The sequence below is a fragment of the Phacochoerus africanus genome, chromosome 6 (assembly GCF_016906955.1).
Source record: "Phacochoerus africanus isolate WHEZ1 chromosome 6, ROS_Pafr_v1, whole genome shotgun sequence".
NCBI classification, from domain to species: Eukaryota; Metazoa; Chordata; class Mammalia; order Artiodactyla; family Suidae; genus Phacochoerus; species Phacochoerus africanus.
The window spans coordinates 85,318,297-85,344,916 of NC_062549.1; the positions used below are offsets into that span (position 1 = coordinate 85,318,297).

General features: G+C 45.0%; 1 protein-coding gene across 1 annotated transcript; it reads right to left on the reverse strand.

Annotated features, from left to right (window-relative positions):
• Positions 1-1,546: 1,546 nt before the first annotated feature.
• Positions 1,547-26,433, reverse strand: MGST3 (microsomal glutathione S-transferase 3). The gene is made up of 6 exons (XM_047784026.1): positions 26,181-26,433; positions 7,696-7,819; positions 6,350-6,423; positions 5,311-5,368; positions 2,794-2,866; positions 1,547-1,796 (listed from the first exon to the last, which is right to left on the reverse strand). Exons 2-6 carry the CDS (start codon positions 7,810-7,812, stop codon positions 1,663-1,665), a joined length of 456 nt encoding a protein of 151 aa, XP_047639982.1. The 5' UTR covers positions 7,813-7,819; positions 26,181-26,433; the 3' UTR covers positions 1,547-1,662.
• Between the last annotated feature and the right edge of the window lie 187 nt (positions 26,434-26,620).

Sequence of the window (26,620 nt, forward strand, 5' to 3'; positions counted from 1 at the left end):
GCACCCTCGGCATATGGAGGTTCCCAGGCTAGGGATCTAATCAGAGCTGTAGCCACCGGCCTATACCACAGCCACAGCAATGCCAGACCCAAGCAGCATCTGCAACCTACACCACAGCTCATGGCAATGCCGGATCCTTACCCCACTGAGGAAAGCCAGGGATCGAACCCGCAACCTCAAGGTTCCTAGTTGGATTCATTTCTGCTGTGCCATGACAGGAACTCCCTTTTTTAAAAAAATTATCTTTTAAAGTCAGGACCAAAAAAACCCCTACCACTCATCATCACCATCATTTCATAATGGGATATTTTAATGCAAATAAGAATACAAGTTAAAGCCTTAGGAAAATAGTCCTCGTTCTCCACTGGTGGAAATTTCTCATGAACTAACACTGATCTAGTCCAACCTCTTTATCAAATGCCCTGAGGGCTCCAGGTGGTTATCTGGCCAAAGCTGACCATCTTCAGTGGCTGACCAGGGCATTCTATCCTTGAGTGCTTTAGCTCCTCGAAGTGATAGAGGGGTACAACGGAAAAAGCACGGCTTTTAGAGTCAGGCCTAGGTTCAAATCCTATCTAATCCTGACAGGCTACTGAGCACCTGAAATGTGGTTAGAGCAACTAAAGAACTCATTTTTAGGGTTTTATTTACATTGCATAAGTTTAAATGCAAAGAGATATAGGTAGCTAGTGGCTATTATATGGGAAGGCACAGGTCTAGACACTCTTACTGTTTATGCAGTTTGTGGTCACATTCATTTCTGGAGCAGACATCTTATTCTGCCAACTTGCATTGTTCTCCAAGTCAGTTAAAACCTTTTAAGTCTTCCATATTTTGTTGCTGAGACTGTCCTTCCCCATTTGTACCTGTGCAATCAGATCTTTGCATCCAAATGTAAGTCAGATTCATCTTTATTCAGTTTCAGAATCTTAAATTTATCTAACACTTCAGTTTTTGAGCATTAAAAGCAATATTCAACAGAGATTTTTTTCTTTTTAGGGCTGCACCTGTGGCATGTGGAGGTTCCCAGGCTAGAGGTCCAATAGGAGCTATGGCCAACGGGCTATGCCACAGCCACAGCAATGCCGGATCCGAGTTGTGTCTGTGACCTATACACCACAGCTCATGGCAACACCCGATCCTTGACCCACTGAGCAAGGCCAGGGATCAAACCTGTGTCCTCATGGATACTAGTCGGGTTCGTTAACCACTGAGCCACACAGGAACTCCCAATAGAGATTAAAAAAAAAAAAAGATCCTATTGTCCTTAGCAATTCTTACCCTTAGCAAGTGAAAAGATAATCTTGCATATCCTAACCAGTGCTAAAAGACCCTCCTTCTTCAAGGCCCAGGTTTTCGCTGCTGTGGCATGATTATGGACATATTTCCACAATTAAGACGTTCTCCCAGCTCACGCACTAAATAAACATCCTCTGGCAGAATGTGAAGGGGTGTTTAATACCTATGGCCCCTCTCTCATCTCATCTAGTAGGAACAGGCTACTTTTAGATAAAGACTCAAAAAGAAATAAGTGATAGAGTCAGGGTTAGGTATGAGGCCGAGGCCAGTTAAGTTTTTATTATATTTAGGGGAAAAAAAGTAACTGGAAATAAAAGTAAGTCACTCGAAATGAATGAGAGTTTTCAAACACCCTATACTTTTCTAATGGCACTTGGACTTACAGCCCAAGCCGGTTTTAACCCAACCAAGATGCTGGAAGGCAGAGTACACAGTGGTGCCCATGAGGCCAATGAGGGCAATGGAGCCCAGTGCTCCCCGACTCCGCTTGCTGGGTTCTAAAAAAAGAGGAAAGAGCAGAAGTTACTGGGGATGCTCCAGAATGACAACACCATCAACATATACTAGCCATCCCATCAAGGCACATGGGGTTGTACACTGGACCACTGAGTCTTAAGAAGTCAACCAACTCTTCGGTCTAAGTTGTCAGTATGTCAGATCCTGCACGCAAAGTCATGTGTCACAATAGCTTTGGACCTCAAAACAAATTATGGGATAATAATTAGAGCAACTGTTGCTCCAGGACCTCTGAGAGTGTTTCTCTCTTCTGAGAGGTTAAGTACAGCCAGAAGTCTTTCCCTACCTTCTCTCTCAGGCACATCATTTAGAGCGGTTATTAGGAGCAGGGGATCCAGAGTCTGATGCCTGGGTTTGAATCCTGGCTTTCTTTCCTTTTTTTTTTGCTCTTTAGGGCTGTGCTCCCACCATATGGAAGTTCCCAGGCTAGGGGTTAAATCAAAGCTTCAGTTTCCAGTCTACACCACAGCCACAGCATTGTGGGGGGCCAAGCCATGTCTGTGACCTATACCACAGCTCATGGTAACACCAGATCTTTAACCCACTGAGTGAGGTCAGGGATAGAACCTGCATCCTCACAGATACTAGTTGGGTCCCTAACCTGCTGAGCCACAAGGGGAACTTCTGAATCCTGGCTTTCTAGTTTATACTTAGTAGCTGTGTGATCTAGAGCCTTACTCTTTCTAAGTCTCAGTTTTCTCGTCTCTAAAAGAGGATAATATTATCCATGCCATAGAATTGTTGTAAGGCTAAACTGTACATGCAAAGCATCTTGGAACAGCAAATGACACCTTTCAAATTCTCAATAAAAATGAGTTTTGTTACTATTCAAAGCTTAGTAAAAAGAAAGAAGATAACAGAACTTTCACCTAAGAAAATCAAGTTACTTTCCCTTCTCTTAAAGCCGTGCTGAACAGAAACATACAGTAGCCTAAGATGTTAAATTTGTTTCCTTGTCAGATGCCAGTAGGTACTTACCTCCTGTGTAATAGCCATAAGCATAAAGAACTCGTCCAACAATCCAGGCCAAGCCCAAGCCAGAAACTATACGCTGAAATAAAAGGGCTCCATTAGTATTTGCATTAAAGAGACAGGCAGTTTTTTTTTTTTTTTTTGTCTTTTTGCTATTTCTTGGGCTCCCGCGGCATATAGAGGTTCCCAGGCTAGGGGTCGAATCGGAGCTGTAGCCGCCAGTCTACACCAGAGCCACAGCAACGCTGGATCCGAGCTGCGTCTGTAACCTACACCACAGCTCACGGCAACGCCGGATCGTTAACCCACTGAGCAAGGGCAGGGACCGAACCCGCAACCTCATGGTTCCTAGTCGGATTCGTTAACCACTGCGCCACGATGGGAACTCCAGACAGGCAGTTTTTATACACATCTAGGATTGATTACACAACCTTTTAACACAAAGTTAACCGTTTCATGGATATGGTAAAATACTCCCTACCAAAGTTAGGACAGAATACAGTTGTTTCAATCAGGAACATCATAGCACTGAGATCCTTCTATGAACTGCTCAGGGAGCTGGGAGGTGGGTGCTGGCCTTCTCCTAGGTAGGCGGGATGGGAGGAAGGACCCTCTCGGCTTGCCGTGGGAGACTCAGTGTGCTGGATCACAGGGTAAGGAGAGGCAGGCCTCGGGGGCATAGAGGAACCCAAAAGAAGAAACTGACCAACGTCAGGACGAGAGGATAAGCCCTGCTAACATGAGTTGGCCTGCGCATGCCCGAAGCTGCTGCTGCGCATGTCTGGCATTGTCTCAGTGAGGAGCGCCCCGCCCCTTCCCAGAGTTAGGGTGGGGTTTAAAGGCTGTGGGGTCCATGCATATGCATGAGGCTCCTTGAGACGAAGTGGGGAGAGCGTGTTGTGAACCCCAGAATATGCAGCACTGGGAGGGGGAAGTCCGCTCGTTCCCAGCACCCTTGAGAAGCCAGAGTAAAAACTCATGTGAGATGGAAAAATCTTTCCATTTGGGTGCCCTCCTGGGGTGCCCGACCCATTTGGTCAAAAGGGGGAGGCAGGCAAGAGGAAGAGAGGGTGCATGAGGACATGAGTCATTGTCCCCGAGTGCCCAATTCGGCAGTGGCATCAGTAGGGGTAAAGTTACTATAGAATTTTTGTTTGTTTGGATGATTTTAGGGAAAGTTAAATATCAGTAAGAGCACAAAACAGCTATAAACAAAAACCTAGGCCCATAAGTCACTCTCTAGAAGCTCTGAAGTCTTTGCCAGGTTACTCTTTAACATTGCATGACCCAGGAGCAATATTAGGTGCTGTCCTCAGGGTAGTCTTAGAGTGTTCTAAAGAACTAAGCACAAGGAATGGGAACTGAGAAGTGGGACAGGAACACAGCAATAGGTGACATCAGGTGATGCCTGATCTAGAGAGACCAGCTAGTCTAGCCACTTGCTAGAACTGGGGCTCTTTAGAGGCACAAGAAAGAAACATCTTCTCCAAGAGAGCAGCAGATAGTTCTTTGAAAAAAATACAAGACTTCAAGGTCATGGACCACTGATGTGCTGTTTTGGTAGCTTACAACAGTAGCACAAGGCCATTCAGGAAAAGACCAGAAGCTTATTATGAAAGTCTCAGAAGCAGAAGTGCCAGCACTCTGGTCAGAGCTTAGTGAAGGGGAATCTGGCCCCTGAAAAGGAAATAACTTTCTGTGGAAACCCAATCAGGCTGAGATAAACTTGCTTTATTTAGATAAAGTGTAGCGGAGACCAAAGCTAGGGCTCTCAATGGCCACAGTGGCCTACAAGGCGCCATGGTCCACCCTCACCTGCTGCTCACCCCTGAAGCTGTGCTGTTCACTGTGCGCCACACAGATCAGGCAAGCTCCTGCCCCAGCGCCTTGCCCTTGCTCCTCTTCTGCCTGGAAATGTCTGGGGACAGAGGCACCTGCTCGCTCACCTTACCGCTTACCTGTCACCTTCTTAGCAAAGCCCTCCTCCCTGACCACTCTACTCCACACTGTCTTCCTTTTCTCTGTTCAGGCTTTTGTTTCCTCTGTTGGGGCACACCAACTTCTAGCATTCTACATAATGTACTTGCATTGCTTTTGGTCTGCGACCCTAACTAAAAGTCAGTTCCATGAAACTGGGAGTCTTTGCCTATTCGGTCCACTGCAGTAACCTCAGGTGTCCAGGAAATGTTTGTTGCATGAATAAATACGGCAAAGGAAAACCTGATGGTCATGAATTTTCTGGGATCAGACAGACCTGGGTTCAAATTCTAATTCTTCTACTCTGTAGCTATTTGACCTTGAGAAACTTACATAGTATCCAGGAGACTTCTCATTATCTGGAAAACACAGGGTAAATTCTACCTACTTTAAAGAACTTTGTAAGAAGTAACTGAATGAAATTCTTTGAAATACTTGGTACTTAGACGTTCAAGATATTCATTAAATGTTCATTTCCTCTTCCCTCACTGAAGGCCACTCAATGAATTAAATCCAATTAGAAGAAACCCCCATGGAAAAACTTACCGGGTGGTAAATACCTCCAACGGCTAGAAAAAATAAGAAGGGCGGATACACTTCCAACCTGGAATAGATAGAAAGTTTTGTTTTTAAAAGTGTTCTATTTAAGTATGTCTATGCAAAACTAGGAACCCTTGACATTCTTACTTGCCAAGTTAGAAACTTGAGAGTAAAAATAAACAGTGACTAGAGGGGAAAGACGTGGCCACTAAGATCCACCTTCTTTTGCTCTACTTGGGGTCAGAGGTAACTCAACACAATGAGTCGACCTCACATCTAACAAACTGACAAAGGAAGGTCCTGGTGAAATCAGAGTAGATGTTCCAATCTACACAGCTCAAGATTCAGTATCAGTGTAGATGGGACTGAGCTGTAATACTGCAGAAGAGTAATACAGCATTAAAGACATTTTTGAAAAGATTATCCAGAATCCCACCATCTTAGTAACTCTTCATTTTGCTTAACATTTAATCTGTTCACATACATGTTTCAAATGATACTTTGGGGCGAGGAGGCAAAGGAGAAAAAAATAGCTGTATTGCTTTACAAGGCAAAGGAGGGTAACAGCAGACTAATGCCTTAAAGACTGTGCTACCCTTCGGAGAGATTGGGAGGTGGGTTTATAGTTTGCGGGAGTGAAAGATAGGGCTGCACGTAAGGATCAGCATAGAGGCAAGCTTGCACTGTTTTCAAAGCTGGTGTTCAGTGGTCTGGTGGGCTTCTTTCTGGAATAAAGAATGCTACATTAACATCTTCTGCTGTTGGGGGGTTTACTTCCGGTGTCTGGACTCACTGAGGTTCAGGTTCTTCATGCCTCCACGCAGAAGGAATTCCGCGAGAGACAAAGTGATAGGCAAGAAACAGATTTATTAAGAAAGGACGCTTGTAAGAGATGCAAGCGGGCAGGCAAGGAGGCTCTGCCTCAAATGATACTTGTAATGAACTGTCATCATGACTATTGCTCAGCACACACTGTACCAAGGGCTGAGGCGCTAGACAGAAAACACCCACTCTGCAGATGTCTTTGGGGCCCGGCAGTACTCACGTGTTCTGGTGGGCTCGCTGAATGCAGTTGAAGAGGTGTCCGTTTTCAGGGTCCGTGCTGTACATGGTAGGATACTGTGAAAGGACATGGCATCCAATGGTCAAGCGTGGCACCCAGCGTTGAGGGTGAAAATCAACCTTAAAGACAAGCTATCCCAAAGCATTCCCTGTCCTAACCTGGAGAGATGATTATTCCATTTCTGCTTAAACACTTGCAGAGACAAAGCTCTCCGTTCGCAGAGGCAGATTCAATCTGTGTCGATTAACATTCAGTTATGGGAATGTATGTCAGCGCCTTACACAGGATGGAGGCAGCTTGTGCCAAACGCAGTGCTTTTCACTGACATTAGGCCATCACCTGCGGCTTTGGGATGCATGACAGAGATACCACAGGGAAAACGCTCCTTCCCGAGAGTCATCAAATAAATACCACATCCTTTTAAGGTTTCTCTTAGTGGGGGAACAGAAATAAGAGTGTTTGAGAATTTTAATGGATGTGTTCATTAAAAAAAAAAGAGAGAGAGACTGGGTATAAAATCTTTAAAAGGCATTCTACTTAGGAAGCCTAATTATAAGTTGCTAAACAGAAACAGACATTTAAAATTGCTCACCAGGGACGTCTTCAGTAATGATCCCTTCTAGATCAGCCAGAACTAAAGGAAGCATTTAATAGACCTCTCCCCTCTGTCTGATGTCTAAAGCCAAGCAAACCTCAGAGCCATGTACTTCTTTTCAACTTGAGAAACGAAAATCATCTAGAGACATCATTTTAAAGTGGCACACGTGGGAGTCTGTGTTGTGGCTCGGGGTAACGAACCCGACTAGGATCCATGAGGATGCGGGTTCAAGCCCTGGCCTCACTCAGTGGTTTTAGTATCTGGCATTGCTGTGAGCTGCAGTGTAGGTCACAGACACAGCTCAGATCTGGCATTGCTGTGGCTGTGGCACAAGACGGCATTTATAGCTTTGATTTGACCCCTAGCCTGGGAACTTCTGTATGCCGCAGGTGTGGCCCTAAAAAAAAAAATTAAAAATAAAGAATTACATGGCACACGAGGAAGTAATCGCTATTGAGCCCTCTTTAGAAAGTAACACCTCCTAGCAAACTTCTCCAGCCAAAAGCACACCTGGTCTTTCTACAGAGAGAAAAGTAAAACTAGATGGAAATAACCCTCCAGCAGGGCCCATGTTTCTTGCCATCTTCTCGCCTGAAAGGGGCAGACTTTCTAACAGGTACAATCCTGAAACTGCCACTGCTGATCATGACCTGCTCACCTCTGCCCTACGATGGAAAACAAGTTCGTGCCCCCCACAGGCCTACGAAGGCACCCCTGTGTTCCCACTCACCTCCACTTTGTACTTCTTGCGGGCCTTGGAGACGTTGATGGCTAGATGCCCGACCATTATGAAGCTGGCAGCGCCGGTCAGAACCACAAAACCGTATTCCTTAGAGAGCACAGTCATCCTGACTCTGTGGAAGAAAGGACACATTAGGAGCCACCTGGCGTGGCGGCCTCCGTGCAGCAGGAAGCCTCTGGAACGCAATGCTTCATTACAGCAAATGCATCCCTACAGAGCAAAGAGGTGTGAGAGATGTGACGGCTCTAAGAGGTAGTTAGAGACGTTACTGTGCACCACACAACAGATGTCAGTAATTACTCAAGTCTGGAATGTACACACAGAAAAGGTCACAATTGTAGGCATGTGCCCTTTTGTGCCTGGGTTCTTTTGATCAATGCTGCATTTACAACATTTATCTATACTACTGCAGTTGTCATTGCCATGGGAGCATGTGGCCACTAAAAAGCACGACTTTAAAAAACACTATTTTATTTACTTATGTATTTATTGTTTTTGTCTTTTTTTTTTAAGGGCTGCACCTGCAGCATATGGAGGTTCCCAGGCTAGGGGTTGAATTGGAGCTACAGCTGCCAGCCTACACCAGAGCCATAGCAACTCAGGATCCGAGCCACATCTGCAACCTATACCACAGCTTGTGGCAATGCCAGAGCCTTAACCCACTAAGCGAGGCCAGGGATCAAACCCATGTCCTCACGGTTACTAGTCAGGTTCATTACTTCCAAGCCACAAAGAGAACTCCTAAAAAGCACAATTTGAAAAAATACTTGATAAGGCAAAATGCTAAAGGATATATTAAATTATGAGAGAGAGAGAAAGAGGGAAAAGCAGGATATAAAACAGTAAGTACACCGTGATTCCAAGTTATTTGTTTGCCTGTTGGCCTGGGGGACACTATGAGGACAGGAACCTTAGGACTTCCCTTCAGTTTGGGGCAGGTGCTGATACAGCAGCAAAAACATTACACTGGTAGGGAAAGGATCAGTTTTTGTGTTTTGAAAGCAGAGTAGGGCTCTGGGCAGCTCCTAGAGAATCTTGCTTGTTCATCAAATCATCACTTCAAAACTAACCCCAGGACATGTTCTGATGCCTGCAATGCAATGTATTTTGAAAAGCATCAAAGAATGATATTATAAATATAGCAAAATATTAATTATAGAACCTGGGTGGGGCGTTCCCTGGTGGCTCAGTGGCTTAAGGATCTGGCATTGTCACTGCAGTGGCTCAGCTTGCTGCTTTGTTATGAGTTCTATCCCTGGCCTGGGAACTTTCACTTGATGCAGGTATGGCTATAACCCCCTCCCCCCCAAAAAAAAGCAAACAAAAAGAATCTGGGTGGCAGCTGTATGGATGTTCGATCTACTATTCTTTCAGCTTTTCTACATGTTTGAAAAATTCCACAATAAAATGTTTGGAGAAAAAGCTAATTTCAGCATTTTCCCATGTTTGATAATTTCAGCTTTTTAGCTCGTGTCCTGTCCCAGGAGGAAAGAAGAAAGAAGAAACAAACTGGGTATCAAGGAGAGGAAAACCTGGTGGGTGGGAGGAAGCCCTAAAATTCTCAAGGAGGTTAGTGCTGCCCTCCAACCTCTCTAGGCATTTATCACCAGGCATTAAAAGGGTCAGAACATGGCAGGAAAGAGCTACACGGCTTCCAGAGGGCCTTCGCTGCTGGCCCATCACGTGCATGGCTGCCACAGGTCCGAAGCTCCTGTTCCTTCTGCCTTCTGTTTAAAAGGTCCATCCCTGGAGTTCCTGTTGTGGCAGCAGTAACAAGCCCAACTAAGATCCATGAGGATGCTGGTTCCATCCCTGGCCTTACTCAGTGGGTTAAGGATCCGGCGTTGCCCTGAGCTGTGGTGTAGGTCACAGATGCAGCTCAATCTGGCGTTGCTGTGGCTGTGGTGTAGGCTGGCAGTTATAGCTCTGATTCGACCCCTAGCCTGGCAACTTCCATATGCTGCAGGTGTAGCCCTAAAAAAGCAAAAAAAAAAAAAAAAAAAAAAGAAGAGGACAAAAAAATGTCCATCCCTGATAACTTTGGTTACAATCTCTCCTGTAGGCCTGGGGGGGTTCCTGCCCCCAAATGTTTCCAGTCATCCTCACAAGCAACCCAAAAAGATGGTTAATAGCTCCATCTTCCAAAAAGCACCCAAGGGTTAAGTATTGTTCCCAAGGTCTAAAAGAGAAAGTCACTGGAATTCAAATTTGGATACTAATTCAGCCACTGTCCCCATGCAATCCCACCTGAAGACAGAGCTGCCCTGACCCTGGGGTCACAGCACTTTTCTTGGTGAAACAGCTCAGTTCCTTTTTTTTTTTTTTTTTTTTTTGGCCTTTTTAGGGCCCCATCCTCAGCATATGGAGATTCCCAGGCTAGAGGTGGAATCAGAGCCATAGCTGCTAGCCACAGCAACTCGGGATCCGAGCCTCATCTGAGACCTACACCACAGGTCAGCAATGCCGGATCCTTAACCCACTGAATGAGGCCAGGGATCAAACCTGCGTCCTCATGGATACTAGTCGGTTTTATTTCCACTGGACCATGACAGAAACGCCTCAATTCTTTAAAATAAGTTTCCCTTAGGTCTGCAAAATAACATTTGGGGCCAAAGTCCTACAATTTGACCATCCCCCTCAATGGTTCACAGTAATTCTCATCAGTTTCCCCTTCTACCTTCTTTGCTCAGAGCTGCCTGCCAAAGGGCACCCGCCATCCTGTCCTCCATGTTAGGGGACACAGACTGGAGCAGGGAGTCCCTGTGATTCGGCTTGGGAATCCCTTCCAGGTCAGCCTCTCCCGGGCCATACTGTGTGGCCGCAGAGAACAAGGAATCTTCGGCTGCCTTCCCAGTTTCCTTGCCCTCACTCTCTTTTAGAATTAATCATTTCCAGAGCTTAGAAAATCAGCTCAGAGAGGAAGCTTTAGTAGCAGTTATTACAACAAACAAAAACATGGGGTGAATACTGAACACTTCTTTGAAAATAAATAAACATGATGACCTGATAGCTCTAGAGTTCAGCACATTTGGGCCAAACAGGCTGCTGAAAATAGAGCTGTCTCAGAGTTCCCTGGTAGCCTAGTGGGTTAAGGTTCCATCAATGTCACTGCTGTGGCATGGGTTTGATCCCTGGCCCGGGAATTTCCACATGCCATGAGTGCAGCCAAAAATAAATAAGTAGGTAAGTAAATTGAAGCTGTCTCTAACTTTGTCAAAAGCCTCCTGTTTAAGAATGATATAATTAGGCATAACTGGCTTAGGTCAAACTTTGCAAGTTGAAAGTCCATCAAGACCTCACCTTTGGACAGGAGACCGGGCTCCCTCAGTGTGGGATCATCCTGTGTTGGCGCAGCCTTTGCAGCTCGTTTTAAACCTTTGCTAGAATCCCATAAACTGGGAGTTCCCGTCATGGCTCAGTGGTTAACAAACCCGAACTAGGATCTATAAGGATGCAGGTTCGATCCCAGGCTTTGCTCAGTGGGTTAAGGATCCGGCATTGCCATGAGCTGTGGCAAAGGTCGCAGATGCGGCTTGGATCCTGAGTTGCTGTGGCTCTGGTGTAGGCCGGCAGCTGTAGCTCCAATCTGACCCCTAACCTGGGAACTTCCATATGCCGAGGGTACAGCCCTAAAAAGCAAAAGCAAAAACAAACAAACCAAAAAACCCATAAACTCTATTTTACAGCAAAGGAAATAAATGGAGCCTCAAGTAGACAGATGAGGGCAGAGCTAAAGCTACAGCAGGTTTCAGAATTCTTCCTCAGCTACTCCAACAAGCCCAGCAAACATTAGAATTTGGCGGCCTAGTCACTGGCTTCTGGTTTTCTGATTTTTAAAGGCATGAGTAGGAGGAGTTAAGTGGCAGGACAGAGAAGCACCTCTTGAGTGGATGTTTGTAGTTAAGGCTGTGAACCCTTGAAAAGGCAATTGCTCAAAAATCTGCAATTAGAAGTTAATGTTTACTGGAGTTCCCACTGTGGCTCAACAGTAATGAACCCAACTAGTATCCATGAACATGAGGGTCTGATCCCTGGCCTCACTCAGTGGGTTAAGGATCCAGTGTTACTGTGGCTCTGGCGAAGGCTGGCAGCTGTAGCTCCCATTCGACTCCTAGCCTGGGAACTTCCATAGGCTGCACAGTGCAGCCTTAAAAAAGCAAAAAACAAACAAACAAAAATGAAATTAATGTTTATGACTGAGCTCCTCTTCCCACTTTGCTAAGGTGTCAGGCACTGAGGGAAAAGGAATCTGGATGGGGCAGAGCCAGGAATAAAACCTCTGAAGGGCAGAGAATTTACTTAAGGGGGACGAGAGTCCAGTGCTCAAGTGGGTGGTTGGCAAAGGACCGTGTAACCAGTCAGGAAACAGTGAGAGTGCTAGGGGGCGGGAGGAGAGAGGCAGTCCTGGGGGGCTCCCCCTGCAGGAGCTGAGGACACATCTGCACAGGTGCAGAGGCCAAGTCCATTCAGCCCTCCCCGACACCTCCCTGCACTCTGACTGAGAGAGGAGTCTGGCTTCATACTCCACTGCCGGCGTGAACAGGGTTAGGACAGAGAGCAGCCAATTGCATCAGCTACTAAGCTCCTCTGCGAGAGAAATGGTGTTTGTCTGGCATCCTGCATGCCAAGCATAGAGCATGTGTTGATAGAAAGATGTGGAATAAATGAAGCAACCTGTATGTCCAGGTGGCTCTCAGAATGACCCCTCCACTTGGCCCAGTGGCTGGCATAAAGTGTGTGCCTAACCAAGGTCAGTTTCCTTTCTTCCCCTCAAAGTATCTATTAAAACAACGGAAGAGTTCCCCAAGCTATATAGCAGGTCCTTGTTACCTATTGATTTTGTATATAGTGGTGCGTATATGCCACCTACTATATAGCTCAGGGAAATCTATTCAATACTCTGTGATGGCCTATATGGGGAAAGAATATGAAAAAGGATGGATATATATGCATGACTGACTCATTTTGCGTACACCTGAAACTAACACAACACTGTAAGTCACCTATACTTCAATAAAATTTGTTTAAAAAGGAGTTCCCAATGTGGTGCAGCGGAAACGAATCCGACTAGGAACCATGAGGTTGCAGGTTCGATCCCTGGCCTCGCTCAGTGGGTTAAGGATCCGGCGCTGCCGTGAGCTGTGGTGTAGGTTGCAGACTCTCCTCTGATCTGGTGTTGCTATGGCTGTGGCGTAGGCCGGCAGCAATGGCTCCAACTGGATCCCTAGCCTGGGAACTTCCATATGCCGCAGATGCGACCCTAAAAAAGACAAAAGGCAAAAAAACAAGATTGTTTAAAAAAAAAAAAAAACACCAATGGAAGCAACTGGAGAAAGAGGAGATCAGAATACAGTGAAAAGCTCTGTTGCCAGAGCTCCTGAAAATGTAAATTCAATAGGGACTGAAAAAATGGTTAAGGCTTGTCCTTGGAGGAAAGAATCAGCTTAATTCACTCAGGGTTCAAAAAAAAATTATCTGCTGAACCTTTATTTTCAGAGGCATCCAGGGCAAAGGGATGGACACTGCCACCCTTTTGTCGGCTGGGGTGCAGGTGTGTGGCCTGGGAGAGGGGAGGCAACTCGTTTCATGGTGGCCACATCCCAGGCAGTCCCAGACACACCCAAGGCTGGGCCAGCCCTGCAGTCAGCAGATAGCCCTCCACAGAGGCTTAAGAAGCTGATAAGTGGCATATAACCTCTCTCTGGTATGAGCACTCATAGGACCCCACACCCTGGTTTGTTGATTACCTACCTGCTCTGTATCAACAGCAACCCTTAAATCAACCCAATAAGATAAGATTTTTGGGGGTGGGGACTCTGCCCCAAACTTTGCCTTCTACATGATGCTAGACACTCAGCATGTGGTCCAACAGTTCTTTCTGAGCTGAATTTTCACAAGCAACATGGATTACCTTGTAACTCACTTGGTTGTATATTAACATTTGTTAATCATCATTCAGTTTTCAAGATTCATCACACTTCAGCTATAAAGATTAAAATTTATGATTTGTAGAAATGAAAATTTATTTAGGTGTTTTTCCTTTTTTTTTTTCTTTTTGGTGGTGCCCATAGCATAAGGAAGTTCTGGGCCAGGGATCAAACCTGTGCCACAGCAGTGACAATGCCAGATTTGGGTACTTATTATTTTTTTGTCTTTTTGGGGCCACATCCATGGCATATGGAGGTTCCCAGGCTAGGGGTCAAATAGGAGCTGAATCTGCTGGCCTACACCACAGCCACAGCAATGCCAGATTGGAGCCCTGTCTGCAACCTACACCACAGCTCATGGCAATGCTGGATCCTTAACCCACTGAGCAAGGCCAGGGATCAAACCTGCGTCCTCATGGATGCTAGTCAGATTAGCTTCCACTGAGCCACAACGGGAACTCCTGGGTTCTTATTTAAAAGTAGTTAGTTGGCAATATCACATGCTGCTATGGGGAGTGTAAAGCAGAACCATCTGGAGGACAGCCTGGCAGTGGGTAATATGCTTTATATTGTCCATATCTTTGGCTCATTAATTCTACTGGGAATCTATCCTGGGGTAATAATCAGGAATGCAAACAGATTTGGTTCAAAGACATTCACTTCAGCACTATTTATAACAGCAAAATCAGAAATGGTACAGATGTCCAAAAGGACTAATTAAATAATACTCCAATTAAATAGAAGGGTATATATATATATATATATATATATATATATATATACACTAAAAATGGTGTGTACAGGAGTTCCCTGGTGGCCTAGTGGTTAAGGATCAAGCATTGTTGCTGCTGTGGCTCAAGTTACTGCTGTGGTGTGCGTTTTATCCCTGGCCTGGGAAAATTTCCTCATGCTGCAGGCATGGTCAAAAGGAAATCACCGAAAAAATTAGTGTACACAAACATGAAAGATGTTGAAACAAACTTAATATAGCATGTTAGGTTAAAAAAAAAAAGTGTGTATCTTAGTTTTCTCAATAATAGAAAAAATGAAAGAATATCAAAATCATAAGCACAATTATTGCAGATGGCTGAATTATAGATTTTCCTTGGTACTTCTCTATAATATCCAAAATGAGAAAATATATATCGAAAAAGATATATAAAAAAATGGTCCAACAATAATTAGTAACTGAGGAGGCAGAAGAACAGGCAATATATTACACAGAACCAAAGAATCAGACCTGACTTCTAGCCTCAGTCCTGTCTCTCATCGGTCATGTGCGGTGCCCGAGACAGCCTTGCCAGTAAGGGTGCAATTTTGGAATCAAATTTTCTGGGCTTAGAATCTAGTTCTCACACTCTTAGCTGTGTGTCCTTGGGAAGATTGCTGAGTCTTTCTGCAGCTCGGTGTCTTCATTTGTTACATGGAGATAATAATGACACCTACCCCACCCCATATCGTTGTTGGGAAGATTAAATGGAGACACTGTCTCTAAACACCCATCACGATGCCTGACACACAGTAAGTACTTGGCAAGTGTTTTATATCAGATTCTATGATATATATTAATGTGTTATTAACCATCTTTGCCTTGGTTCAATCATAAAAGGGGATGTCTGAATAAATGATAATGAAATACATTTAAGAATTTAGAATTACTATTTTAAAATAGCAAATGAAGCTTAGAATTATATATATATTCCCCTCCTTTTCTTTTCTTTCTTTTTTGAGGGCTGCACCTGAGGCATATGGAAGTTCCCAGGCTAGGGGTTGAAATGGAGCTGCAGCTGCCAGCCAAGCAACACCAGATCCATGCCAGCAATCCCAGATCCTTAACCCACTAAATGAGGCCAGGGATCGAACCCATATCCTCATGGACACTAGTCAGGTTCTTAATGTACTGAGCCACAAAGGGAACTCCTATTTCCCTCCTTTTCTGAACTCTTAGTAGCCAGCTGTGTTAAATTATCTAAAAAGTAGGAATATTCAAGAGGAAGTAGATTTCCAGTGCTCTGGAAATGAGCAAACTGCAGTCATTCAAACCCTCCCTGCGGCTAGATGTGCGCATCCCTGCATGGAGCTGAGGGTGCATTTGTTTATTTATTCAAGTTTATGGAATGCCTACGATGTAATGCTCACTGGGCCAGGTGCTGGAGATGAAGACACGAACAAGCCGGCCTTTTGTCCCCGCCCTCAGCAAACTCATGTTCTAGTCCAGGAAGCAGGCAAATAAGGTAAAAAACACCTAATTCCAGATTTTTCCCTTTGTAACAATGATTAGAAACTGAGTACCCCTCCCCTCAAATCAAACGAAATGGGTTGGGGAAAGGCAGAAATAGGACAGAAATGTTTCTGTTCTCTCATTAGTAATTACAGAAGTTTATGCTTCTAGTTAGCCGTTTTCTGGAAATCTTGAGTCAAAATAGTTCAATTGGGAGAACATTTAATTGAAAGTTTAAAAGGAATTAGTTTTTATTTAGAAAATTCTCATCACTTATTTAATAGTAGAGATCTTTGGGGGAATAATGTCTTTATCCTAACAGACTTGAATACTGTTTTTTTTTTTTTTTTGTCTTTTTAGGGCTGCACTAGAGGCATATGGAAGTCCCCAGGCTAGGGGTCCAATTAGAGCTGCAGCTGCTGGCCCACACCACTACCGCAGCAACCCCAGATCCGAGTCACATCTGTGATCTACACAACAGCTCACAGCAACTCTGGAACCTTAACCCACTGAGCGAGGCCAGGGATCAAACCCACACCCTCATGGATACTAGCTGGGTTCGTTACTGCTCAGCCGCAATGGGAACTCCTTGAATACTGTTTATTATTTGCCTTTCCTATGGGAAAATCCATGGGAGTAGAGACACTGGGAATTCTAGGGTTAGACCTGTTTCAGACCCAGCCTCTTGGAGCCTGGGAATGTTATTTAATTTCTCTACCAAATGGGAGAACACTAACTACTCACTTCACAGAGTAGTTTGAAGAGTCAAATGAGATAAATTAGATTATGTTGGTCCAGGAGTTTCCATTGTGGCTCAGCCGAAACAAATATGACTAGCATCCATGAGGACACACAGGTTCGACCCCTGTCCTCAATCAGTGGGTTAAGGATCCAGGGTTGCCATGAGCTGTAGTGTAGGTTGCAAACGAGGCTTGGATCTGGCATTGCTGTGGCTGTGGTGTAGGTTAGTGGCTACAGCTCTGATTTGACCCCTGGCCTGGGAACCTCCATATGCTTCGGGTATGGCCTTAGGGGAAAAAAAAAAAGCAAAAAAGAAAATACTAGTCCAAACTCAGAGACATACTGTACATTCTGGCAGGTGTACATGTCTGTCCACATATGCAATACTTCCTAAATAAGGAGCTATTGATTTTTCTACAAATCAATAATGGGCTCTGACTTAGAAAGTAGTTCTGATACTCTTTGGGATAGATTCAAATTTGGCAAAAGGTTGGTCTCCTTAGATTCCTGATGCGGACAGCATAAATGAGTCTACAGGGCATTAGTTTCCTAGTGTGGACAGCATGAGTCCAAGAGCACTTAATTCACTTACTGAACCACAATATACCAAGTGCTTCCTCTATGCCAGGTACTGTTTAGGAATATAGCAGTGGTCAAGACGGGGTCCCTAATCTCAAGGTGCTGACATTCGTTTTTAAAAATTTTTTTTTAAAGTTTTAAAGCATAGTTGATTTACAATATTCTATCAATTTCAGCTATATAGCAAAGTGACCCAGTTGTAAATATACAGGTGCGTATATATGTATATTCTTTTCTCATATCATCTTCCATCATGTTCTATCACAAATGACTGGATATAGTTCCCTGTGCTATACAGCAGGACCTCATGGCTTATCCAATCTAAATGTAATAGTTTGCACCTACTAACCCCAAACTCCCAGTTCATCCCATTCCCTCCTCCTCCTCCTCAGGAACCACAAGCCTGTTCTCCATGTGGGCACTGACATTCCACTGAGGACGGGAGACTGACAACAAACTCAACCTGAGAGAGCGGTGACTGTCACGGACTATACTCAGGGCAGCGAGGGAATGGGGAGCGGGGGTAATCCAGCAGGATCCTCTGGGGAAGATCTCTTGCCTGCGGGCCAACACCTGCACTGACCCATGAGTGAGGAAGAAACAGCCACACCATGTTGTGGGGCAAGAACATTCCAATCAGAGGAAACAGCAAGTGCAAAGGCCCTGGGGGAGGAAAAGCCTGGGTCCCACTGAGTGGTGGGAACAGAAGGAGATAAAGTTGGAAAGGACAGATCCAGACTATGAGAGGGTCTTTACAGGCCACGTGACACTCAATACTTCCTGCTTCTCCCTTGAGGGACTAAGAGGAGATGTGTGGAGGAAGAAAAGGTGTGAAATTGTTGAGTGCCAGCATAGGAAGCATCCCTTTCCAAAGGGAAAGGTGTCTGACCAAGCAAACATGCTCCAGCACTAACCACACAAGCCTTCCTGAGGATGCAGCTCCTTACACAGGGAAAGAGCTTTCCAGGTATGAAAGGGACCAGGAATGGCAGAGCCTCAATGTAAGGAAGAGACTGAGTTCTGGAAAGGAAGAAGCAGACACCTCTGTTGAGAAGCATGTTGAGAACAGGCTAAGAACATGCTCTTGGCTTTGGTGAGGGGGAGCCTGTGATGGCCAGGTTTTAGGGGAATGGTAGTCAGTAGAGGCTCACTGGTTGAGCGTTAAGAGACAAGTGGGCTGTGAGGCAATACATCTCAGGCAATCCTCCCTCCTCAATGTGTTCACCGTGTCTCATCCTGCCAGTGAGGCCCTGTGCAAGTCCTACCCCTTCCCATGTAGCCTTTCTTCCTTGAGAGACCCCTCACTGGCTACGGGAGCTCTGCCTTGGGATATGTATACATTCTGAGAATACTTTAGAAACCTACCTATTTCCATAATTTTTTTTTTTTTTTGTGGTGCCTATGGCATACAGAAGTTTCAGGGCCAGGGACTGAAGCCGCACCAAAGCAGTGACAACACCAGGTCCTTAACTCACTGAGCCAATGGGGAATTCCTCTATAATAATTTTTAACCAGCAGCATTTATGCATTTATGTTTGTAACTTTTTAAATTTTTAAAGATTTTTATTGTTTTGCTTTTTAGGGCCACGTCTGCGGCATATGGAAGTTCCCAGGCTAGGGGTCAAATCAGAGCTACAGCTGCTGGCCTACACCACAGCTCATGGCAATGCCGGATCCCTGACCCACTTCGCGAGGCCAGGGATCGAACCCACATCCTTACGGATACTAGTTGGATTCGTTTCCACTGCACCAAAATGGGAACTCCCCATAACTTTTTCATTAAAATATTTGTTACTGGCCAAATGTGACTTTTTGAGGATGTACCAGATTGGGGGGAAAAAAAACTAGAAAGAGGATTTTGAAGCAGGTAGGGTAGAGGACAAGGGGCAGCAGAAAAGCCCCAAAGAGGAGATCAGAGAACCCTGGTACCCTGGTGACCGGTGGGGCCTTGAAGTCTAAGGAACAGCATGGAGAATGGAATAGTATTTGGGGCAACAACTCTTTGGTGCAGCCAATGAGTAGGTCCAGTGGATTTAAAAAAAAATTACAAGGCAACACTGTCAAGTCTCACTTTAGCAGTGATCAAGCTTGGACTTAAAATGCATCACAGTTAGTCTCACCCCTTGAAGATATGCTCCATTCCAGTGCCTGAGTTAACAACATGGAGTTTCTTTATATTATTTGGCAAAGGAATTTTACTGACAGAGTCTCCTGGAAACACGGTTCCTGCAGTGCTTACACTGTGCTCAACCTTTCCTCCAATTTTTGTTTCTGCCACCTCTTGGCTTATCTCACTGGGGCAGGGGTTCCTTGAGTTACAAGAGGATTACTCAGAGAACTTCCAGAACAATATCCAGCGGAATACTCCTGGGAAAGCTCTCCTTCACTGTTTACTCTAGTCCCTCTTCACTGCCAACAGAAATTCCCCAGGGCACAATCAAAACTGCACGAATGGAGCAAAAGGCAGGCTTTATAATGTGGGCACCTGCCTCAAATAATTTATGACTTCTGAGCCACAAAGTTACAACAATTTATCTTTTACTAAATGAAAATCAATGAAATGTTTTAAGGGAGAGAGGATTTCAATGTTTCAACTTTCTCTCTCTCTCTCTTTTTTTTTTTTGCTTTTTAGGGTCAAACCCATAGCATATGGAAGTTTCCAGGCTAAGGGTAACATTGGAGCTACAGCTGCCAGCCTACACTACAGCCATACCAATGCCAGATCCGAGCCACAGCTCACAGCAACGCAGGATCGTTAACCCACTAAGCGAGGCCAGGGATTGAACCCACATCCTCATGGATCCTAGTCAGGTTCATTACCGCTGAGACATGATGGGAACTCCTCAGCTCTCTCTCTGCCCACAAACAAATAAATAAAAGCCAGCGTGGACAATGGTAATCCCTACTTCCATTTGTAAGACTGATCTCCTCCAAATGTCCTTTCAATTTCTCAACATAGTCTTTATTTTATGCCTCAGGAATGGGACAGTGCTAAAACACCTATGGACTAACTTGGAGCCATTTTGTAATGTTTATTTGAGTCTTTATTTGGCTGCCTGTGCTATTAATCCAATCTTCTTTAATTAATTTATTTTTAAAATTTTTGGCCACACCCACAGAACGCAGAAGTTCCTGGGCTAGGGACTGAACCTGTACCACAGCAGCAACCAGTGACAATATTGGATCCTTAACATACTGAGCCACCAGGGAACTCTTCCAATCTTCCTTTATACAGTCTTTTATTTTACATGACATTTTCATGAGAGTAATACAAGGATGATAAGTTAAGGGCTGCATCTGATTATATTAAATGGACTCCCATGAGTCCCCAATACTGTGAGGTGGTTCCAAAAATTCCAAGGCTGTGCTCGGGGTCCACTCAGCCTGCACCCTTTCTATTTTTCTTTTTATGGCTGCACCTGCAGCATATGGACGTTCCTAGTCTAGGGGTCCAACTGGAGCTGTAGCTGCCAGTCTATACCACAGCCACAGCAACGCAGGATCCAAGCTGCATCTCTGACCTACAACACAGCTCACAGCAACGCTGGATCCCTAACACACTGAGCAAGGCCAGGGATTGAACCTGCATCCTCATGGATAGTAATCAGGTTCATTACTGCTGCATCACAATGTGAACTCCCAGCCTGCACCGTTTCAATGAAATAGTTGCCCAGCCTCATTTCTGCTTCCAAATGTTTCTACAAAGGAACAGTCCCCCAAATTATTTCTAGGCAGGACAGCTGAGCCCATATAAAGCTACATGGAGAAATTTAAGAGCCTGGAGTGAAGCAGCACAAAAGTAAGTCTCCGTTTCCATGATGAGAGAGAAAGAAGGAGAGTTACAGAATTTCTTTGGGTCCATCCTACATTTTCAAGATGCCAGTCTGGTCACTTCTACATTAAACAGATGATAAAATCTGTTGAGTGTCAGAGTTTCAAAAGGCAGCCAGATTTTTAAAATGGACAGTTAAGAGAAGGAATAATAATCAGGTGAGGAAAAATAACTATTTCCCACAATTGCACTGCATATTCAGAAGATACTTCTCCAACGGCTAAAAATGAAAAGTTAGTTGAACAAGCAGACCATTAATTGTCCAGCACTCAATTCCTAACTCTGGTGAGGAAAACAGCGGAGGAAGGGCATAACATGGGTCTTCCCCAGTTTCTCATCCCCTTTAATTCCTCAGCAATGTTGCTGGCAGAACACTTGGAAAGTGGAGGCAAACTCTAAGTTAGGGGGATGGAAAATCTGTCATTTTTAAGAGATAAATGTCCTATAATCCAAATATATTCATCTTATAGTTAAATAGCCACAGCTTGGTTGTATGACATTCAAGTTTCACATGTCATTTTAATTCCAACACTTTGGTGAACTGAGGACAATTAATAACTACGCTGGCTGGGAGCAGGTGCTGCAGGAGATGGGGTGGGGTGGGGGGAGGGCCAGCATGATGCTCAAGTCCAAGTGAACATTTCCTGGTTATGTGGGATGAGCCTGCACAGATACAAATAAACTCTGCTAAGGCCAAATAAGCAAACGACCTGCTTTCTTCATCTCTGGAATCTTAACTTCTATGTGAAAAGGCACTAAACACACATGCCTAAATTGACTTGAATCTCTCCTGGGAAAAACTGGCAATTTAGCTCTTTCAAGAATCTAAGCATAGTAGATTGTAAGACAGAACAAATCCTAAATTCCCCAGTTTGTGTGATGACAAACTTTCCCAAACAGATTCTTGACACAAAACACCTTAAGGCAAGAGTTTCTTCATATGCTAATGCCTCACCTAGAGGCCCTGGGCCTAGACCTCTGGAGCTCAGCCTCTGGGGAGGTGGGATCCCAGGCACAGGCGGCAGGATAATTCTCATGTTCTGAAGGCACTGATCTCAGAGGACAAGGAAGAGAATGGGGGAGAAGCCACAGGATGCAGAAGAAAATAAAAATCTCATAGCAATTTATTCAAGGGAGCTGATGTGACAAAGTCACTGCAGGACAAACCATTTTACCTAAATGGAATGCTTGCCTTAAGTCCACACCGGCTACTGAGTATCCTCCTCAGTATTGCCTGAGAAGGATTCCTTCCCTGATTTATCCCATGCTGAATGCCGAGTACCACGCAGGGCTATGATGGTGACTGAGATTGAGAAGCATGGTCCTGACCCTCTAGCATACAGAGTCAAATGGAAGGAGCAACACAGGAGGATCATAGAACAGGAGGTCTCTGAAAGACAAACAGTGATGTGGAAGTGAGAATGTAGGTTGAGAAAACAGCAAGGACACAGATGTGGAGACAGGAAAGGGTTTTTCTTGTATAAGGAAGAAAAAGCACAGTGGTATTGGCTAAAGGGCAGTGATACAGACTGGAGGAAGAGTGGTAGGAGAAATCAGTGATTATTGGGAGTTCCCACCGGCTAAGAACCAAATATCCATATCCATGAGGATGTGGGTTCGATTCCTGGCCCTGCTCAGTGGGTTAAGGATTCGAGGTTGCTTACAAGCTGTGGTGTAGGTCACAGATGCGGCTCGGATCTGGTGTTGCTGTGGCTGTGGGGTAGGCTGGCAGCTGCAGCTCCAATTCAACCTCAGGAACTTCCATATGCTGCAGGTGCAGCCATAAAAAATATTATGATTATTAATAACACAAATTATTAGCACATACATTATTTACTATTTGCCAAACACTGTTCTAAGTAGTTTATCAATATTAACACACATAACGTTTCACAGCATCTTTATGATATATTATTTTTTTTAATTTGTATTTATTTTTTTAGGGCCACACCTGGGAACACATGGATGTTCCCAGGCCAGAGAACTGCAGCTGCTGGCCTGTGTCACAGCCACAGCAATGCGGGATCCCAGCTGCATCTGCGACTTACACCACAGCCACAGCAGCACAGGATCCAAGCCACATCTGTGACCTACACCACAGCTCACAGCAATGCGAGATACTCAACTCGCTGAGAGAGGCCAGGGATGGAACCCGCATCCTCCTGGACACTAGTCAGGTTCATTTCCCCTGAGCCACAAGAGGAACTTCCCCTATGATGTATCATTATTCCATTTTGTAGATGAGGAAACTGAACACCAGGGAGGTTAAGTAATCCGCCAAGGCTCATGTAGCTATCACAGAGAAAGCCAGGAATCACACACAGCTAGGCAGTCTGGCTCTCGGGCCCATGCGCTTAACCCTTGGCTATATTGCCTCTCCATGAAGTTGGGGAGCAAGTTTAACCACATCTGATCTCTTTTGAAATTTTCTGCCTCCCCAGACCCTCTCTTGAGCATAAAATATATTAACGAGAATAGAAAGCTAATAATTAACTCCAAGTCTATGGAGTTTAAAGCCTGATTAAAGCCTGAGATCTTTCTAATTGGAAGGAAAAAAAAAAAAACTTGGAAAAGGTCCAAAATGGAACTTTTATTCCCCCTTTTTTTAATGGGCATCAGCACTGCGGTATGACAACAGAAGCGAGATTAAAGGAAGGAAGAAAAAAAATCTTTCAACAGGGAAATTGGCACTTAATTTTTACATCATGATTTCCATACAACCTGTCCCTTAACTGGCATTGCATAGGAACCCAGGGGACAGAGTAAAACTAAGCCCTGACTTCCCCAAGAGGGAGGGAAAAAAACCCTCTAATGAGTCACATTGACACCACTTGGATTTTACATCACAAGACATATGGGTGGACTGCAGTTAATTGTTAGCGGCTGCTGAGTTCCCCACTAGAGTACCAGCCATTCTGAATGAAGGAACTGCATAGGTTGCTGGCTTCTGCCTGACACCGGAGCCTAACTCTTCAGGCCCGTATGTGCTTAGAATGAAGCGGTGCCATAAACATTCACATTTCTTAGGCTGGAGAAATAAAATATCACTACAAAATTTAAAAAGGCATCAAAATATTAGAACACAAGTTCCAGTTAACAAATAGGTCAACTCTAGAAAGAACTCAGAGGGTAACCGGGGGATCTATGATCCTAACTACTGAAATCCTTAAAGGTATTTGCAAATGTATTTAGAAGGTACACAATTTCCCCAGAGGAAGATAGGTAGGTAGACACTGTAAGAGATAGCAAGGGAAACTCAAAAATTCTATGTTAAATAGCGATAACCTACCTGATAACTGCTGAATTCTTCTTTTTCAGTAGGATAGTATACTCATAAGTAGTGTTAATGAAATCAGGTGCAAAAGCCACAGCAGAATATTTTTTTTAAACAAATACTGCTTCTAAAAATGCTAAATGGGTCACGGTCAACTGTGGCTGGCAATGGTGTTCTGAATACTGATTCAGAATATTTGAACAGAAATATAGGGAACAATATATTTAAATATAGCTAGCTTACAATGCAGTAGGGACTAAATATGCAGTAGGGACTAAAATTACTTTTTGACAGACTGATTTGTCATCCACTTCATTTCTAGATTTCTCCATGTAGGTTCAGTCTCTCTGTTATCCTCCAGGTTAAGAGGTTCCCCTTCACTGAATGCATCTCCTCAGAAGCCTAAGCCAGCAGTATTAAGTCTATATAAGGGGGAAGACTGCCCTTTCCAGTTTTGTTCCTTCATCTGAGGAAGCCCGGACAGTACAGTGTCTATGGCTGGCCACAGTGTCACTATCAGTTTCTGTTTTATATATAGTAACATTGGTTTAAAAAAAAACCTTGACAAAGTTTTCCATTTCTGTAACATTGTGTCAGAAGAGAAGCTTAACAGGAAGTCTTGTGGGATGAAAGTATTTGCTTGGATTTTAGGTGAAAGCTTAACTCAGTTAAATTTCACTCTTGTGAGAATAAACATTCTTGATCCCCCTAACTCAGATACTATGTTCTCATTACTGAATCCACTGAACTAAATTCTGTAATTCTGACCAATAACTTTGGGTGTTTGCCAGAAACTGCAGGCTCCCCGCGATCTACAGATGTCTGGAGAGATGCCCTTGCTCCAGCTCCACAGAGGAATCTAAACTCTGCCGCAATTCCACACGACCACACCCAGGTCCACAGCACCTGCAGAGAGCCATACATCTGCAGAGCAGTAAATGTCCTTCCCTCCAGAACTCCCTTTCTCCAGTTAGGGGCATAAGGCCACAACCTAGCTCTCTGTTCCTACCCACCCTCCTGTCTCTGCTTTTCTTTTACCTTCTTTCCCACACTCAGTTGTCCTCTAAGCTACAATGTATCGGTAAACTCCTGACTCCCAAGGAAAGTATTAGTAGAAGCTAGAATTTCAGGGGAGTGACTCACCAACCCGTCTCGAGCCCCTACCACCGCCCTGCAGATGCCCCACCACTGCGGTCCTGGGGCTTCCTGCAGCAGCACCAGATGAGGGAAATTCTGAAATCCAAGGCAGAACCTAAATGAAGATGCCACCTCCTCTCCTGAGACATCTCTTGCTCTAAATGCAGCGGTAGGAAATGACCCACTGCAGGTTCCAATACAAACCGAGAACCAAGGTTTCTATGAGGCAGGGAGAAAAACAGACACAATTCCCTGGGAGGCTCTCTGGGAAGGTCCCTAGCAACACTTCGACATCCGCCACTGGCGCAGCACTGGGAGCACTCGCAGGCCACTTTAAAAGCCAGTGTTATCACTCAGGCCTGCACTGACAATCGCCCCTGCAGTGCCCCGCCCGCCCATCCTGTATACCAGAGATGAAGTTGGCAAGGTCAGGTGGGCTCCGGTAGATAGAAAGAAGGAGCCCAGCGTCTGCACAGTCTGTGCAGAGAAAAGGAAAGAACTGAGGAAGAATGACCTTGAGAATCTCCCTGAGTGTTAGATAGCAAGGCCGCTCTGGCTTAGACGCTCCCAACCCTCTACATCAAGGGAGGAGGCAGGGCAGGTGGAGGGCAAAGGTAGAAAGAAATCTACAGGCAAAAACGGAGAGAGAGCGAGCGAGCTCCAACGCAGCTCGGGATAGCATAGATATGGGCAGTCCCAAAGGCGGAGGTGAAGTGCCCTCAAGGCCCGTGCTCCTCACTGCCCGCAGGTGCAGGAACTCACCTGGATCACCTCTACAGGACTGGTGCAGAACTCAGCAGCACAGGGAAGTGTAGGAGCTGCGCCCTTGGCCTCTGGGAGAGTGGGGCGTGGCCTGGAGCAGTCCCCGCCTCCTCCCAGCTGGCAAGGGGCCAGGCTCGGAAGGCAGGGCTCCTAGTGAGGGAGAGCGCCTTTTGAGTGCCACCTCTGGGAACTTGGTTTTGAGACGGAGAGTGACTTTTCACAGATCTGCCCCTCCCACTCTCAAGTCAGTTCATCTGTTCCTTTCTGCAAATGTCACCACCTTGCTAAACTGCCCCAGCCGGGTCATACTTTTCATATTGCGTTCTCAGAAAGGTAGCACGTTAACAGTTTGTTCCCAGTAGAGCCACCGTAGCCAGCTTCTAGGCGCTCCGCGATGAGGGTGGGGCACAGGCTTGCACAGCGCATGCGTGGAAGTAGAG

What these genes read in the sequence shown, in the direction of transcription:
- MGST3 (XM_047784026.1), bottom strand. Translation starts at nt 7,812, where the DNA reads ATGACTGTGCTCTCTAAGGAATACGGTTTTGTGGTTCTGACCGGCGCT. An exon ending in GCAAGAAGTACAAAGTGGAG is followed by an intron (nt 6,424 to 7,695) that starts GTGAGTGGGAAC and finishes GTCCTTTCACAG; the next exon opens with TATCCTACCATGTACAGCAC. An exon ending in TTGGAGGTATTTACCACCCG is followed by an intron (nt 2,867 to 5,310) that starts GTAAGTTTTTCC and finishes CTTTTATTTCAG; the next exon opens with CGTATAGTTTCTGGCTTGGG.